Source organism: Anomalospiza imberbis, chromosome 17 (genome assembly GCF_031753505.1).
Source record: "Anomalospiza imberbis isolate Cuckoo-Finch-1a 21T00152 chromosome 17, ASM3175350v1, whole genome shotgun sequence".
Classification (NCBI taxonomy): Eukaryota; Metazoa; Chordata; class Aves; order Passeriformes; family Viduidae; genus Anomalospiza; species Anomalospiza imberbis.
The window spans coordinates 13,724,528-13,743,197 of NC_089697.1; the positions used below are offsets into that span (position 1 = coordinate 13,724,528).

Sequence of the window (18,670 nt, forward strand, 5' to 3'; positions counted from 1 at the left end):
ACGGAGCTGGGAAATTCCTGTGTTTGTTGTGCCCAGCCTCAGCTCAGGGAACAGAGCTGGGAAATTCCTCTGTGTTTGCTGTGCCCAGCCTCAGCTCAGGGAACAGAGCTGGGAAATTCCTCTGTGTTTGCTGTGCCCAGCCTCAGCCCGGGCACAGGGCTGGGAAATTCCTCTGTGTTTGCTGTGCCCAGCCTCAGCTCAGGGAACAGAGATGGGAAATTCCTGTGCCAACGGCCCCAGAGACCTGCCTGGGATTTGGGACTGTGATTACAGCACCGACTGTGCTCCACACTGAGTTATCCACACCTCCCACCGAGCCTGAGAGCTCTCCCTGGGCCCGTTCCACCAGTTACTCTCCAGAGGATTTCCTTTCCAAAGGGAAGCTCTCCAGCAGTGAACACGTGCGTTTTTTGCTGTTGAAAATGTGCTGCTTTGCAGACACAACAGACAACAGAGGGAAAATCAGCCCAGGCTGAGCAGGAATTTCCCCGGTGCCCAGAGGAACTCAGATCTCTCTGTCCCATCTCCCCATATCCCATCTCCCCATGTCTCATCCACTGCCTTATTTGCAGAAATACTGAGACAGAAATCATTTCCATTGTACTGCATCCCCCCAGCTTTTACAGGAGTCATGCATGATGGCTTTTGCCTAATAATTTTTCTCCTTTATACTGTCAAAATAATTTTAAAAGCTGCAACACAATATATATTTTCGTATGAATCAAACGTATTATGACTAAGATAATTATTTCCCATCCACTGAATATATCACCAGTATTAAAAATTGACTGAGCTAGAAACAGAGATGTAATGGAAGTTGATCTCCTCTTATGTATATTTCTGAACAGAAATAAATGACTGAAAATGTCAGAAATAAATGACTGTGCCAGGTGACATCTGACAGTTTGAGTGATCTATCATCAGGGAAGCAGTATATTCAGTTTGGAGTTAAGGACCCTCTTGCCCTTGAAGTGCTCTGGAGCACAGGTTCTGTCCGGGTTCTAACCTGAGGCAGATGCAGTAATGAAGTATTCAGGAGCATCATCCATTCTCACTCATAAAGCTGAACAATGCTGCTGCTTAAGCACATGCTTGAGAAGGCATTTCTCAGATCCTTGCAAGGCTCTTTCAGTTCAGTAATCTGAAAAAAAACCATGATATGTTTTGGGAAGCCTGCCAGAGTCATTATAAATAATCCACTGGTCCTGATAATTTCAATACAGCAGTTCCCTGAAACTCATTTCAGCCCAAGAACCTCCCTCTCCTGTAAACATTTTCCACTGCTCTTGTTGATACACAATACAAATTAGTTATTTAAACACACTCGAATTTCTGCATTTTACCAAACATTTTGGAATAGAAGCATTTTTCAAGCTGGTTCCTGGTTATGTGCCACAGTTACAATCGCATTCCCCGGCTGCAAAGGAATCCAAAAGGACACGAGTCACCTGCAGACAGAAATTCTCCTGTTCACCCTTTGCTAGGGAGGTAATCACACACTCAGAAGGCAGGAGTTAGGCTAAGCACACAAACATACGCAGGCAGAGGTTCCTCTCCTCACTCGCGCAGTCCCAGGGTTTTCCAGGCTGGATGCAGCCTGGACGGGAGCAGGGGCTGCACAGCCAAGCACTTGAGAATTCCCTGAGGAGGAAAAGCTGCACAGCTGAAACCAGCCCCCAGGGAGGCTCTCTGAGCACATCCACACCTCTCTACTTCTTCCAATTAAAGAGTTTTCTGCCCAATTGAACACCTGACTCCTCTCTGGCTTCCAGTTCACTTCCTGCTCGTTTCCCAGTTTCTTGGCAGGGTAAGAGTTGATGCTGGTGCTGGTGTCACAGCCAGCCTCTCCTGCTCAGACACTTTGCAGCAGCCCCCAGGTGCCAGCACACACCATCCAGCCAGGGGAGGATCCAGAACACTTCCCCGTGGATCTGCAGAGCGAATATGGGGGAGGCTGGCAGCACGAGGCACTGGAGTAAAATCTCAAGGGTTTGTAAATTAATTTTAGTCGCACCGGGCACCTTGCAAACACAAACACAACGTCCCCAGAGCTGTGTTTGGAGGAGGGATGTGTTACTCCTCGCTCCTCCAGTGCCACTAACACGACACAGACGTGCAGGAGCTCCTCAGGAGCTCTCCTGGATGATTTGCAGCAAGGACAAACAGAAGCAGAATGGGAGAAGAGCCTGGTGCTGCCTGTGCACAAACACAAATCTCGCAGCAAGCTCTACAAGGAGTAAGGCTAAAGGAAAGCTTCTCTGCCAATACAAACCCGAGGAGTTGTTAAATGATTAAAAGTGAGAGTAAGATACCTCAATGTCATCCCCTCTCTGCTGCAGACCTTCTGTGATCTAATCCAGGTGATTGCAGGTGGGATCCTGCTGACCAGAAGTGAACATCAGTGCCAGAGTTCTGTAAAATGCCCTTACAGTGAATTGAGCCCTGAGTCACCCATTGAGACAGCACAGTTTATTCATGGTGGGCACCCACATTTCCTCCAAAGCACCTCAGCTGCAGTAAAGGGACCACATGGGGATTAAATTCATGTTTACCTCAAGCAGGGCAGGTGAGGAAACCTTTGGCATTCCTTGGCAAAAGGCACCAAACCCAAACACTCCTGTACCTGCTCCATGCGCTCGAGGGGAGCTGCACTGAGAGCTTTGAGAGCCACTTGGAACAGCAGCTCTGCTCTGAGGCTTTTGGACAATTCCTGGTGGCTGGCAGAGCCCTCCCTTCCCTGGGCACTGCAGGAGCACAGGAGGGGCTGGCAGGGACAGGTGCCCAAGCAGGGCTGGCAGAGCTCCTGTGGATCATGGTCTGCAGGCATGAATGCTCTGCTGAGGGCTGGTTCCAGTGGCAGGAGGGGATGCAGGACGAGGGGAGCAGGAACTGTGGCTTGCTGAGTGCAGCCCCCTGCTACTGAGCCCTGTGTGATAATCCCTTTGGATCCAAGCATCTCTGAGCTCCAGCACAGGGTAAATTGCTGGTTTGGCTGGGTTATTTGTAACACAACTCAGGGACAGGTTTGGAAGCTCTGTCCGTAGGAAGGTGCACTCCAGAGGCACTGCACTGAGAGTAATGGAGCTGTTCATGAGAACAGACAAGAGAAGCAAGCAACAAAAACGCCTGCATCGGCCATAAATCAGCAAAGAAACGTATCACCATGCAGTGACAGGAGGGTTGGGTCCACTTGCAGGAAATCTGCTCACCTGGAGGGGCCAGGGCTGCCCTCAGTGCAGTCTCCTTGATCTCAGGGGAGGATCTCAGGCAGCAATATTGCAAACAGCAATTACCTCCTACCCAACATCATTCAGGCTGGCACAACCCTCTTGGAAAAGCGCGGTTTTTTGGCACTTGAAGCCATCAGGAGCTCTCAAAGCCATCTCTTCTCCAGGCTGCACAAGTCCAACCCCCAGCGTCCCAGCAGAGCAGGTGTTCCATGCACTGCCAATCCTGGTGGACCTTTTTGAACACACTCCAGCCTGGGGATGTTTTCCTGCCCTGAGTGCCCAAATGAAAGCAGTTCTTCAGAAGAAAGGAATTTAGCCTCCTGATTTGTTTGGGAGGTGAGAGGTGAAAGGTGCTGTGAAGTTGGAATTCCTTGTTTTGCTGGCAGCACTGCTCCTGAGTGCAGAATGATGCTGGAATTATCTTAAAAAGCCAGGGAAACTGATAGAACAGGATTTCAATGTCAGCAATCAAAGGAACAGAAGGAAAAGCAGCCATAGACTATAAAAGTAATGAAAGTAGGTTTAAATTTTTTCTCTGCAGCACTGCCAGTTCCTCAAGGATCACGAAGCAGTCGATTGGGAATCCTTGGCCTCCATGCACAGCTGATCACTGCAGAAAAACTGCTGGGGCACTCCTGGTCACCGTCAGGGGCAGGGACCATCTCTGGTTCCCCCAGGAATTCTGTGTTTGTGAAGGATGTGGTGAGACAAGCCTGAAGAGGGAAGACCCCCATTTGCCAGAGCAGATCTAATATTGGCCACAGTCAGTGACCTCACAGCCACTCCTCACACTGATGCCCACAAAGTCCTTGGCCTCACCTGGACCTGCCAAGGCAGAGTCCAAAGTGGGGCAGAGTCCTACAGTGGGTACCGAGCAGGTTGCAGGGCTTTCATATTAACACCAACCACGATAATAACCGTTTTCAGTCACTACTGCCCAAAACTGGACTTGAGAACTGCTTACTTGCAGTGGAGAGTTCCACTCCTTCCACTCCTGTCTGTCTCCAGTTGGAAATGGGATCCTGATCCAAAGAGCACAGTCGGGGATGATTTACTGGACAGCAGAAAAAACTCTGCATTAATCATATGGGGTGGTGCTGAGTTGTCCTTTTGTGCCTCCTCCTTTAGGATTGCTGTAACTCCACGGGCAACCAGAACTCACAGAAATAAGAGCTGGCAAGTGAGGGTTGCTGGAAATCTCCCCTGCCCCAGGCATGGCCACAGCCAGTCCTGAGAGCTCTTTACTCAATCTTTTCTTTAAATCTCCACTGAACAGATTTACAACCTCCTGAGATTCCAGCTACTTTCCAGCTACTCGCAGGGCAATAGTTTTATCTGGTTTGTTTGTTTTTTCCCCTGATATCTATAGTAATCTCCCTAATTGCACTTCAGCAAATTGCTTTTTGTCCCATCATTTGTGGTCAGGGGACAAGTGTTTACTGTCATCTTTGCAAATGTGTTTATACATTTGAAGACAGTTGTTGAGTCCTTACATTGTGTTTTCTTTTCCAGCTCAAATAATGAATTCCAGCCTTGCGCACAGCTTACATTTCCAAGCCTCTTGCAGTTGTGGTTGCTGTTCTCTCTGCTTTGCCTACATCTCTCTGTCAGGGTGAGTGCAACACCCGAGACTGGACAGAGCGCTGCAGCCGAGCCCGGCCAGCGCTGACTGAGCTGAAATAACGCCCGCTGATGTCTCCCGGCTGCTCCTCCTGCTCTGAGCGCTGGCAGCAGCCCGGCTGCCCTGCAGCACTGCCCGGGCCACGAGACTACAGTCTGAGTCTCCTCCGCATGTGTCCCTCACAGCGCCCATTTGGCGTGCGATATTCCTCCTTTGTGGCACAGCACTGCATCGTGTCTCCTGCAGTGTCACTGTGTTGAGTTCAGACAGGCTCTGCAGTACCTCGGGGTCATTTGAAATCTCAGCCTTGCACCCCGTGCTGGAATCACTGCACATGTTCTAGAAATGCCCTCCATTCTGTCACCCAAGTTATTACAGCAAACACTGTTCCCAGATTACTCCCTGGGAGACCCTACTTAGTATGTCCTTCCTCTTGGACAGCAAAGACTTTAAAATACGGCCTTTTGTTAGCAAGGTACTACAGACTACTGTACAAAAGCCAAAACTCTCGTACCTGTCACTGTGGCCAGTAAAACCAGTCACCTCCCTGCTTCAGACAAAGGCCGAGAGCCTGCTCAGAAACCTTTCCAAAGTCAAACAAAAATCCTGTGCAATATCAGGGAAGAGCAGCCCAAGCTGACAGCCCCAGTCACTGACAGCCCTCTACACAACTGCTGTTCAACAGCTCCGGCTGAGGAATATCAGCACGACTATTCCTGTGTGCCCACACAATCCTGAACCACAGTCCGATTCAGTTTAGGGGGAGAAAAGAGGTGTTTTGCTAAAATTACCATAGTATAGATTTTTCATTTGTATTACCATAGCAACAAAGGACTTGGCTTGAGACGAGACCCCGCAGTGAAGGGGTGAAGGGCGCAATGCCCCCAGGAACAGACAGCCCTTGTCCCTTTGAGGTGACTGTCCCCATCCCGCACGGAGGTGCGGGACATCACCTGCAGGAAATTCCCTCCAAGAGCAGTGCCTCGGCAGGGAAGGGAAACCAGAGCCCAGAGGCGTCGCGATCTCTGCACCCACGGGGGGACAGCAGCACACGGGATGGGAGCTCTCGAGAGTCTGTGACAGAGCTTGAGCTGCTGGTGGCTCCCTAGCCCTGGCACCGAGATTCAACTCGCTGCTTTCAAATGGAGATTACATCCACACAGAGGAACTTCCACCCAGATGTCAAACAAATGCCATTATAAAGTAGAGCTAGGCAATATTCTCCAAGTCTGTGACAATGACCCCGTGTGCTGATTGCTGCCGTGCGCTGCAAGGGTGCCCGGGAGCAAAGCACGGGCTTGGCTCTCCTGGAGCCTCTGCGCAGATCGGGGAGAGAGCCGGGATGGGATCTGTGCTTTCACGGACACTCGTAATCCCACTTCTCCCAGCAGCGAACGCCCGGTCCGCACGGCAGGGGCAGAGCAGCGGGAGCTGCCGGCGGCCGGGGCGGCCCGGGACGCCACCCGCGCGCGGCGGGCGCGGGGCAGGGCTGCGGGCGGCCCCGGCCCCGGCTGCGCTCCTCCTCGGCTCCGGGAGCTCCTCCTCCCGCTCCTGCTCCTGCTCCTGCTGCTGCTGCTGCTGCTGCCGCTGCCGCTGCTCGTCCGGCGCGGGCGGTGCGGGGCAGCGCGGCCCGGGCGCGGTGCCGGTGCCGGTGCCGGTGCCGCACCATGCGCGGGGCCGGGGCTCGGCCGGAGCGCGCCCGTCCCTTCCCCGCCCGCGGCGCCGGCGCTCGGCGCGGCGGAGGCGCAGCGCGGTAGCGCCCGGTGCCCACCCAGCCGCGGGGCTCCGCGCTCGCCGCCCGCGGCCGCCGCCGCGGGCAACTTGCGGGCAAGTTCGGGCAACTTGCCTGGCTCCGGGCGAGCCGCGGGGCAGCCGCGGGGGCAGCGCCCGGCCGGGGGTGGCCGGAGCCGCCGAGCCCCCGGAGCGGGCGGGGCCCCCTCGGCTGCAGCAACAGGTTCTGTCCCTCCGCAGGGATGGAAGCGAGGGAGCGGCCGGCATTCCCTGGCGGAGCCGGGCTGGCCGCGCCGCCAGCAGCGGGAGGGGCTCGGCTGCTCCCCGGGACCGCTCGGCTCGTTCGTGCCCTGCCCCGGCCCCGCCGCGGAGGAGGCTGACGGCGCTCCAGGCTCATCCAGCGGGCTCGCTTCGTGCTGCTCGGGCTTCCCCTGGCCGGCTCTGCCGCTCCCCGCGTCCTGGGGCTGCACAGCGCAGGATGGAGGCTCGCGTTTCCAATTTCTTCCGCCTTGCCTAATCTGAAGGTCCTTTATAACTTTCATTTTTAAATAATTAAGGGATGTCTTTTATGTTGGTGTATTTACTGACTTCTGCTCGTTGGTGACTGACAGACACATCAAGTGAACTGTTCTTGATAGGCAATGTCTTTCCGGTAGATTTTTTTTTCATTGGAAAAGACTTGGGGAGGGGTTGAGGACAAGACGAGCATGAAAGAACTCTTCCATGACTATGTATCTTAATTTCGGTAGCAAAATATTTATCAATACAAGTAAATGTCAAATCCTTTACTTTTTAAAATTATGTTTAAGAGATTGCTATGAATGTGACTTTGAAAAATCTGTTGGCATAAATATGTTTCACAGCAGGAGAGTAACTGCAGTTATTAATCCTAATGTATTTTGGAACATTCTCCTGGGGATATAAGTTATCTGCAAAGTTATTTCACTTCTGATTATCATCAGTAGAATAAGGCTCAGCTTTATAAAACCAAACAGTGAGTAACATATTTGACATAATTCTCTTTGTAGGTTGTCATAAGATGCCACAATTGTCCAGCTCAGGGAGAGCAAGACAGAGCATATTTTTTTCATCTTATCTACTTTTCAGGAGAGTTTTATTTCATGTTTTATGTTGACCTTTCTGAGTTGTACTTTGATTTGGCTGGAAGTGCAGTTTTGCAAGCAGAGTTGAAGTTTGAGGTCTGTTCTTAGGCTGTGAAGAGCTGCAGGAGTACGGCTTGAAGTGTGGCAGGAGGCACCTGGCAGTGAGGTACAGCACAGAAATCCTGTGCCAGGAGAGAGCTGAGTGTGGCACCGCTTGGAAATGCTGCCTGCTTGACTAAGGAAAAACTACAGGAGGAGGGATCATTACATTGTTCCTTATGGAATTCTTCCCAAAAATTCACTATATTCATGTTCAACCTGCACTGAAATCTGAAACTTTTTTAATGGCTTTTTAAACTTAATTTACAAATGGTAAAAAGTAACAGAGATGAATTGCAGGCACTGGAATTGATAGAAGAGACTAGGGGGGAGTTCTGCATCTTCTTTGCAGGCTTGTTGTCATCCAGGCACAACTTTGAATTGTCTGTGCCGTGGAGCAGGAGCAGGACTCCTTGCAGGAGCTCTGATTACATCAGAGATGCACTGCAGAATTCAAAATACTGCAGCGGACACGGGGGGGGGGAACAACACTTGCAGTGGAATTTTATCATGTTTCTCATGAGTTCTATTTCCTTCCCTCAGAAGGGCATCTTTAATAATTCTTTTCCCATTGCCTCGCAGTCTGGCATCCTTCCTGAATTTTGGCTGCAAGTAAGGGCAGTACGGATTTCTAATTTGATTTCTTCACCAGACATAATGGATATCATCTTGTTCGGGACAGATTTTTGAAAATACGTCCTCTCTTCCTTGCCATGCACAATCCACCCCTTGGAGTCACCCTTGCCCTAGGCCAGTTATTCCGTGTTGCTGCAGGTTCTAAAAGGCAGAGCAATTCCCAGGGTGGATAATGCAGGAAGAGACTGTTCTTGCCCCAGTAAGTTTACAGAACGTGAGAGGAACGATGCTCAGAGAGAAGGGATTTGCCCAAGAGGAGAGCACAGTGCCAGCAGGGCAGCCAGGAAGCTGAGCTGGGCTTCAGTGAGTCCCAGGCATTCCAAGGGCAGAATGCTGCTCAGACCCCTGGCCAGGAGGGCTTTTACCACTGGCCTGACTTAGCCAGAGTAGAGCAGAGGATTTTGCTGTTACAGCAGAGCCTAAAGTTCACCTTGTTTAGTTGCTGGGAATGTTGGGGCTCTAGGCTGACGTGTGTTTGTCTGACCTTACATTGCTGTGTGTTGTCTTTACTCCTGAAGGCATTTCTTACCAGCTGTCCCCACTGTCATCAGGCTGCAGTGGGAGGAATAAAGCATCTCACTTGGGCTTTAAGCTCAATAGCAAGGAGTCCTTCCATTAATTAGATCTCTCTCATCCTAAAGCAATACTGACCATCATTCTGTCGAGGCACCCTCAGAAGGGAAAGAAGAAACACACAGAGAAATGCATTGGTTTATTTTGTGTCCTTTCTCCCTTCCTTCAAGTCAGGCCATGTTTATTGTTGTCCTTATTCTCCTCCTACTCTTCCCCTGTAGATATGATGCTGCGTGTATCTGAGGCAAAGAACATGAAAATAACCCATGTGGAGCATCAGATCCTACGTGGGATTTGTAGGCTTGCCAGCTCTGGTTATGGCAAACCAAGGAGCAACCTTTTCTGAGTGCAGCCACTCAGTGTGGCACACGGGGGATTCATTTGTCCAATTTGTTGTCTCACACAGGTCGAGGAGCTGGCAGCAAAGAAAGAAATCCCTTTTTCTTTGCTCTTTCACAGTTGCTGCCTCAGGGTTACAGCGTGTGTCTGACACACGCAGAACATTTACATTTCCCTCTCTCCATTTCTTCCCATTGTGTCAACTGTAGATGTGCTGGGGGATCAAACCAGTGACAGGGATGAGCTGCCTCCTCATTTTTCCTGGCTGAGATTCAGAGGATAAGTTGTTGCTAACCAACATCATCTGGTGTTACAGAAGGGAAAATGGTTAACAGCTCCCACTTACCCATATCTTATATCAGTCATAATCTTCATTCTGTTTGGACCAGCCCTGCATTAGACATGGCTGAGGCAGAAGGGAAAAGGCATTTTTAAACAAAACAGCAGTTGGTCTGGGAGATGAAGCCCTACATAAACATCCATCAGGCAGCCCTGGTTTCCATATCAAACCATAGCTTGCACTCCAGTGGCATTTCTTCTGCTGATCCATGGCAGGGGGTGGGACAAGATGAGCTTTAAGGTTCCTTCCAACCCAAACCATTCTGTGATTCTGGACGAGTGAGGAGTCAGGAAATAACTCTCCATCCAAAGCTGACCTGGGGCCACCTGTTTGTAAGTGTACACAGAGCTGCTCTGTTCAGCCCAACCCCCCCCAGAAGCTCAGGAGCAGGACTGAGAGAGTTTTTAATTGAAGCATTGTAAGTACCCTTGCAGCATGGAGAGCTCTTAAACTGATATGCAGCTGTGCTTTGAGTCCTTTCTTTTGTGTAATCATGGGTTTTTCTTCTTCAATAGGTATGTACCATTCCTGGTGTGGTTTATAAACCCAGCTTCTGAAAAGGAGGGCTCTGTGGCTCAGCAAGTGGCCCTAGCAGGGGGTGTATCCCTGGGGTGCACATCCAAGGGGAGGTAAGTGCAGCCAGGACAAGAACAAAATTCTGCTGAAGCCAATCAACTGGAATATTTATTCCTTTTCTGTGAACCCGAGGCTAGAAAGCCAAAATACTGGTGCATATTTAATGTCTCTATATTGTACAATCTCCTCAATAAGTAAATACTCTTATCCAGTGAAACTCGGGGACTCCATGCACTAAGCTGAGGCTGAGTGTGCAGATGAAAGGTCTTGGAGCAGTGCTGCACAGCCTCCTGTGGAGGAGCAGATTCCAGGCTGACCCTTAAAATGCAGTGACTTAGGGAGGCCAGACGTTTGAACATTTCCAGCTCCTGTGTTTGATACCCAGTTGACCTCTGTTCTCTTCACTCCCTGGACTTTACGCCAGTGTTGCATGAGCTGAATTTGAACAGGATTTTCCAAGTTGTCATTAGAATTGTTTGGGTTCTTACAATCAGAGGCAAAGGCAGCTTGGCTCAGCATACTGCAAGGACAAAGCCCTATTACTGCATGTAGGGTGTCAGTGATAACTGAAACAACGTTCCAAGGTTTGTATGGAAATCCTGTGTTTCTTCGCAATCTTTTGTAAATGAGGCCATAAAAGGGGAGTTGCCATGTCATTAATTGTGTATAAACTCTATACAAATGTTTATGTGATCACCAAAACAAGTGAGCTTTTTTCCCCCCAAGTTGTTTCCAGATGGCCTTTTACAAATTAGTGTATGTTTAGTGTATGTTTAGGAAGTGTGTGTTTACTGAATTACAACATAATTGACTTCTGATTCTTTCTATATATTGCATGGGTGCTAAAATACTCAAAAGTTTTATGAGTAATACTTTAAAAATTATACAATTTCATTTTCTACAAAACACACTTGAATTCTGTGTCCTAATGTGATACTGTCATCATTTTTATACCTCCACTCTGAACCAGAAACATCCTGCCATGTGGAGGAATTATTCCTGGTTTCCATCTTTATCTACTGGGAAGTGAGACCTCTGTATCTGAGACAGGAGAAGCCTCCAGTGTGATAAATATGCCAGGCAGAGCTCCTGAACCAGACACGGCCCCTGGCACGGGGTCAGTGCTGCCCAGCTGGACAAACCCAGCCTGCCCAGAAAGGTCTGACCATGCTCAGCCACTGCTGTTTCCTTTCCAATTGCTCTCATCATCCATAAATGCTTTTGAGCTCCAGCCACTACATTTGCTCAAAACCTGAAAGCAGCCTGCCATTTCCTCACCCCCCGTGTCTGTTTTCTGTTCCAGAAGACACTTGCAGAAGCAGCGAAGGGATGCAAAGCTGTCTTCCAAGATGACTCTTATGCCTGGAGAAAATTCCGACTATGACTATAGTGCCCTGAGCTGTACTTCAGATGCTTCCTTCAACCACACATTCTTTCCAGAATCTGAAACCCTCAAGGGAGTGTTTTACCAAAGAGCCAGGCTAATCCACCCTCAGGAGGATCTCCTCAAAGGCTTCCACCCCGACGACCGCAAACGTCACATAATTATCAACGTGGGGGGCATCAAGTACTTGCTCCCCTGGACCACGCTCGATGAGTTCCCCCTGACACGTCTGGGACAACTCAAGTTCTGTACCAATTTTGACGACATTCTGAACATCTGTGACGATTATGATGTGACGTGCAATGAATTCTTCTTCGACCGCAACCCGGGGGCGTTCAGGACAATCCTGACCTTCCTGCGGGTTGGCAAACTCCGGCTCCTGCGGGAGATGTGTGCGCTGTCCTTCCAGGAGGAGCTGCTCTACTGGGGCATTGAGGAAGACAACTTGGACTGGTGTTGTAAAAGGAGATACCTGCAAAAAATGGAGGAGCTCACAGAGATTAATGAACGGGAGGATGACCTCCTAGAAAATGAAACAACAGGTGAAACAGTAGAGGAGACAAAAATTGGTTTGTGCATGAAAAAGTTGCAAGACATGGTGGAAAGGCCCCAGTCTGGCCTTCCTGGAAAGGTGTTTGCGTGTTTGTCTGTTTTGTTTGTAACTATTACAGCAGTGAACTTATCCATCAGCACCATGCCTGACCTGAGGGAGGAGGAGGAAAAGGTAAGTTAGCTTTCAGGATGCCAAGTGGTATGTGCTGGGAAGAGCAGAGCCAGTACAAGGTCTGAGGTTGTTGACTTCAATGGGGATTCTGCAGCTGTCTTTAGAGGGAGGAAAATGTTGTGAAGAATATTTGAAATGTTAAATGACTCTTCAATTACTTTTAAGAGAATTAATCATATCCAGTTCTATCTCCAAAGAAAATTCCCTTAGCGTGCACTCTTGTGTGTATTACCTTGTTAGACTTTGTATTTGCTATTTAGAAAGCCTGAAATTCCTGAGCAATATCTTCTGTGGCATAAGCAGTGCCTTTCTAAGTTTTGCATTTAGCATGTTCCAAACTGCCAACGTGTTTCCCCATAGCAACAGCTTCAATTCCTTTAATATTTTGGGTTTAAAAAAACCAACACAGAAGCCTCCCCTCCTGTCACCGCACCGACTAAAACAGTTATTACCCAGAGCCGATTACAAACTCCTCCTCTTTCCTGCAGGGTGAGTGTTCCCAGATGTGCTACAATATTTTCATTGTGGAGTCTGTGTGTGTGGCATGGTTCTCCCTGGAGTTCCTGCTCAGATTCATCCAGGCCAGGAGCAAGTTCGCGTTCCTGCGGAGGCCCCTGACGCTGATAGACATAATCGCCATCCTGCCCTACTACATCACCCTGCTGGTGGACACGGGCTCCGAGGGCTCCAAGAAGCCCAGCTCGGGCAACATCTACCTGGACAAGGTGGGGCTGGTGCTGCGGATCCTGCGGGCGCTGCGCATCCTCTACGTGATGCGGCTGGCGCGGCACTCGCTGGGGCTGCAGACGCTGGGGCTGACGGCGCGCCGCTGCACCCGCGAGTTCGGGCTGCTGCTGCTCTTCCTGTGCGTGGCCATCGCGCTCTTCGCGCCCCTGCTCTACGTCATCGAGAACGAGATGGCCGACTCGCAGGAGTTCACCAGCATCCCCGCCTGCTACTGGTGGGCCGTCATCACCATGACCACCGTGGGCTACGGGGACATGGTGCCCAGGAGCATCCCCGGGCAGGTGGTGGCCCTGAGCAGCATCCTGAGCGGCATCCTCCTCATGGCGTTCCCGGTCACCTCCATCTTCCACACCTTCTCGCGCTCCTACCTGGAGCTGAAGCAGGAGCAGGAGAGGATCATGTACAGGAGAGCACAGTTCTTACTGAAAGCCAAGTCTCAGATGAGCAATGAGTCACAAGGCAGCGAGGTTTTGTTCACCACTCTCTCTTCCGAGGCTAGGGACAACGAATGAAATTTACGTTACTGGTTTTTTTTGCTGTCATTGTATCAGATTCCATCTTTTAATTCGCTCTGGAAGCACCTTACAAAGGTAATCCTCATATTAAAACGAAGAGAAGGGGCTCTAACTGGGACCTGATGTGGTTTAAGAAATCTGTTATTATGCTGTTCCTTCCCCCCCATATAATGTATAGGGCAGAACGTTCACTGAAATGATGCAGTGGGATTTAAGGAATTCAAACTTCTCTGGCAGCAACAAAAAAGAAAGAGCAACATATAATTATGCACTTGACAGGCTGTTTTGCCATTTGTAATACACATTTTTCCAACCGAATCACAATGTACATAATCATTAAACAGGCTACCATTTTTCTTGTTCCTCTTGTATATAAATAATGTAAATACATCAGAATTAATGGCTAAATTGTCTCCCAGTAACACGCCTTAGAGCGTAATGGAAATAACCACAGATGTTTGTCCCATTGTGCTTTTAAAAAACGTCAAGTCAGATTTGTCACTCAGCACAGAACCAGCTCTTTCTTTGCCAGTCAGCCCTAACCACAGCAGAACAAAAGAATAGAGCTGTTTCTAGCCTAACCTTGCTAAAGATGTAAATACTCAGAGCTCACCAGCTTCAAAATCTAATTGATGTTACAGCATTGATCCGATGCCATCGAATGCAACATTCCAAGGAACAAAGCCTTGGAGTTTTGTAGCACTTAATGTTATTATCAAGGGGTGACTAGCTGCAAATCCAGTGAAATATGCAGGAGGAGATGCCAGCCTTCCCCACCATCTGTTCCCAGCCTCACTCTCTCTCGGCTCTGAAAGGGAACTGGGAGAGGGCAGTTTCCAGGGACCCCCAGCACTACTGGGCAAACTGGGGCCGTCCCTTCCCACGAGCGCTCGCTTCTGTGGCAGGAGCAGGAGCTCTGTGCCCGTGGGAAGCTGCCAGTGAGGGAAGAAGAAAATCTGAGTCATGGAGGGGCACACAGAGAGCTTTGTGCTTCCCTGTCCTCCATCAGGAGGGGCTCGGCACAGGATTCCCCTCACCTCTGCCATCGTTACTCACCTGGTGGTAATGGGGAAGGTTTTCAATAGGACAGGAAAAAGCAATGAACACCCTAAAGCACAGCCAGGTATTGTTCATCACGGTCCAGGCTCTGTGCTGAGGTCACAGGGACACTCGGCTTTGGCACGGCAGGTTCAGGACAGACCCTGTTTATTTTAGAGGGAATGACCCTGACTTGCAGAACAGCTCGGGAGAAAGACTCCAGAACTTCAAAAATAATTAAATCCACTTGTTTGATTTCAGGTGTGCTTAGAGGTAAAGAAAAGCTGATTTAAAGAGTGTCACCTGTTTTCCACTCTTTTCCAGTAAAATGACTTACTAGCAGTTAAGAGCTTGGGGAATTTAAAAGTCCCCATAACACTGACCAATGCTTCTTTGTCTTAATTTTCAGAAATACTATTTCTTATTGGCATTTCTGAAGCAGGTTGCAAGAAATGTCAGAATGCATAATGGTTTTATGGTTTAAATGAAGGCCAAGGAAACAACATTGTCCTTCCAAATAAAGTAAAATCAGTTTCTCAGTCTGTGCTGTTTGGCCAAACACACAGCACACCGATTTTCTGTTCAAGTGTCTTTAAAATACAAATTTGAAGCTGTTCTGATATGCTTGTTCCTGAAGGAAAATTCCAAAACTTTTAAAAATGCACTTTACAAGTAATTAGGGCTCTAGTATTCTTCAGCCTGTGGTAGGGAAATGTGCCTGTGGAACATTACTGCAGAGTGCTAAAATATCCAGTCTAAACTCTTGGCAATTAACTCTGTGCCAAAGCTGCAAACGAACCAGCTTTTCACTCTTGTTCTTCATCTTTAATTAGAGTTGGACAAAAAACAGGAACATCGTGACAAAAAATTCTTCTCCCCATTTTTTTTAAATTTCAGAACTGTTTGATCATCTGGAGCATTGGCTTCAGCACAAGTGCTATGCATCTTCTACCTTTGTGTCAACATTGGGTATAAAAAGAACTGGTAATTAGATTAGTCCTGTGAGCAACAGTTGCTTATCTAAGAATGTGCTTGGCAGGCTGAGCCATAAATAAGGAGCTGTACATGAATATAAGGAGAAATCAAGACTTACCAAATAAAAACTAAGCTCATTTCCATGTTCTGCTAACTAATAAATGCTGTAGGGCCATCCATTTTCTCACTGTCTTTACATTAATGTTCATTTATTTCATGTATCACTTAGTTTTTTTTTATCCCAAAACTAGAGCTTGATTCTAAAGCCCTTGTCCAATAAAAATAAAATAAAAACACCACCCTGGAGTTGGGTGTTGGTTGAGCAAAACCGTGAAAGCATCTTGCCTGTTGCAAGCTGTGCCAGGGCAGGGACAGCGAAGCTGTCGGGGATGTGCCCACCGTGTGTGGAGTTGTGCTTGGCAGCAGATGCTCGTGAGCAGCTGCACGTGTGTGACTGAATGGCTGGAACCACCACCCTGGTGGGTTTTACAGGGGGAACTCTTGCTGTGGTCCTTGTGCTGAATAAATCCAGCTCAGAGGCTTCAGAGCACAGCCTCAGTGTGAGCCCCACCTGCTGTGGCCCAGCTTTCCTGGGGGTCTCAGTGATAATGCCTCTCTACACTCTATTATCTGGATTTTTAATCAAACCCATGAAAATTATGGCTTGGCTCAAAAGCTGGCCGTTTCCTGTGACACAGCTGAGGGCTGTCACTCCTGCTTGGCCTTTCAGCAGCATGTGCAGTCGCCAGGACAGCTCCAAGCCAAGCACTGGGTGCTTTGGTGAAGCCAGAAGGGCAGTGCCTGTCTGCAGCAGCAGGGGCTGGCACTGCTCTGGTTCCTGCTCCGGCCAGCTGGAATCCCACAGCAGGAGCTGTGTCCTTGGATTAATAAAGTGATGGGCTCTCCCTGCCTGTCCCTGTGCTCCTTCAGGAGCAGAGGGTGGAGGGTGGCACAGGGAGCGGGGCTGGGGCACAGCTCGGCTCTGAGCAGGGCCAGAGAGCACCAGCAAAGGAAATTGTCCCCCTGCAGGAAAATCCAGGTGTGAGATTGTATAGGGACACCTCTTCCTTGCATGCTGTCCCAAGAATTACAATCACAGCTCGTTGGGACAGAACTTTAACATATTTTAACAAAGAATATGTCAGATTCAGAAGAGAACAGGAAGGATCTGTAAAATCTGAGAAAGAAACGTCCCTGTTGAAAGCAGAATTTCCAGGTAAGGCAACACATTAAATTACTTTCTCCAAAATCCTTCCCTTTGCAGCCTCCTCCTGCCTCAAAACCAACACAAGCCCCTTGGTGGGTGCAACACAGAAATGAAGGCAGAGCCACGTGGCTTCTCTAACAGCACTCCAGAGAAGGTGAGCTGAAACCATTCACAGTGTGCTGACATTCTCTACAGGTCAAGGTCTTCACAAATTCTCTGTAGGGAATATTTAGAGCTCGTCTCCCTTTGACCCTTTACAACGTTCCACTGTCATTCAGTACCCCAGATCTCCACAGTCGGAGGCTTCAGGAGTGTCACTGAACAGTCAGAGGCTTTAGCAATGTCTGATTAAACAAGAAGCTCACGCAGGGCTGAGTCACGGATTCCCACATCGTCAGATGCACGTCTGGGAAGGAAACCTGGTGTGCTCCATACATCCCTGGCTCCTGTGGGAAGAGTTTCACTGGGGGTTCAGCCTCATGCAAAAGCAACATTGTTTGCTGCAAAATTTCACACCCCTCTTTTGGGTTTGCAATGGGCTGAAAACTGGAGTAGATAATTCTAAACCTACATAGAGTGAATTGGCTGTTTAATGATTAGAATTTAAATTAGAATAATTAGAAATGAAACAATAAAAGTGTCAAATGTGACTTGGAAGGCCATGACAGCAATCCCTGCTCACACCAGTCGGTGCCATCAACCCCTGCCCTGAGCAGCTGACTCTGGCTGGGGTGTCAGAGACGTCACCATGTTCACAATCATTACTCACCATTTACTACCAGGAGCTGGTACAATACTGCATGGCCCATTTTTCCTGTGTTAATAGCTCTGTTGGCTACCTCATGCAAGATTTGACAGTGGATTTAATATCTATTTATGCAGAAGATGACAGTGGTACCAAAATACAGGCAGGAAAAGATGCCAAGTCCCATGAGCTGGTGGGTCTGGAGTATCCCAGACACGGAGAGTGCAGCCTACAGAATCCCAAAAGATCTGAAGGCATGGAACTGGAGCCATTCATCTGACCGCAGATTAATGTCAACAAAAATGCACCTCCAAAGGTTCTACTTGGAAATAGAACAGCAGAAATTGCAAACCACTGGATTTACCCCCTCACATCCTCTGTGGCATCTTAACCATCCCCTTGCAGCATCCCTCCTGATCTCAGCGTTCCTGACACAGCATGGTCAGAGCCCAAGGGAGGTGAAGGCCAGTTTAGATGGCAAATGTGTTCCCTGGATGGAGCCAGCTCTGTGAGAGTCCTCAGGACAGGACTCCTTGTCTGGCTGTCAGTCACTCTGCAAAACCAAACACCACTAATAAAGATACATTTCTACACCACAAATGAAGTCAAGGAGAATTCTGTGTGCTGCCACCCTGAAAGTGTTCAGAGTTTGGCCTATTAATTTTTAACAATAAAACTAGTCCTCCTTTTTGCTCATTGTTTTTCTTTGTCATTTCCCAGTGTCTCACATCTCTGAAATACTCCCTAGAAATCCCTAATGAGATGAGGAATGTTATTAGCCATGAGCCTGCCAGGAGCATGGTGAGGCAACTGCAGGATCGGGATATCAGGGGAACTTCTGCCCTCTTCAGCAGGGCTTTTACTTTTTCTTTGCCTGCAGGAACTAATCCAGAAGCAAATGTCACTTGAACAGAAATTAATTTCTGCCATAACTGGAACCACAGCAGGCCAATTAGGGTAATTAGAGCATATTTGCTACACTTTATAAATATTCATTCATTATCCCTGTAGCCCTTGTGACAGGAGCTGGAGCCTTGTGCAGCACCAGAGGCAGGTAGGGCACAGAAACCTGTGTAACACTGTCAGG

The 18,670-nt window shown here is 48.9% G+C and overlaps 2 protein-coding genes across 5 annotated transcripts in view; both read left to right on the forward strand.

Moving 5' to 3' along the window:
- RIPOR3 (RIPOR family member 3) overlaps nucleotides 1-18,670 on the forward strand; it is a 207,959-nt gene that overhangs the window by 43,202 nt on the left and 146,087 nt on the right. The window lies entirely within an intron of this gene.
- KCNG1 (potassium voltage-gated channel modifier subfamily G member 1) lies at nucleotides 7,052-13,869 on the forward strand. Of its 4 annotated transcripts, none has more exons than XM_068208078.1 (4): nucleotides 7,052-7,106; nucleotides 10,188-10,301; nucleotides 11,555-12,356; nucleotides 12,845-13,869. In XM_068208078.1, exons 3-4 carry the CDS (start codon nucleotides 11,598-11,600, stop codon nucleotides 13,613-13,615), a joined length of 1,530 nt encoding a protein of 509 aa, XP_068064179.1. In that variant the 5' UTR covers nucleotides 7,052-7,106; nucleotides 10,188-10,301; nucleotides 11,555-11,597; the 3' UTR covers nucleotides 13,616-13,869. The 4 variants fall into 4 exon arrangements, with proteins under 4 accessions (XP_068064179.1, XP_068064178.1, XP_068064177.1 ...); XM_068208077.1 differs by having other exon boundaries at nucleotides 7,053-7,106; nucleotides 11,552-12,356; XM_068208076.1 differs by lacking the exon at nucleotides 7,052-7,106 and having other exon boundaries at nucleotides 9,985-10,301.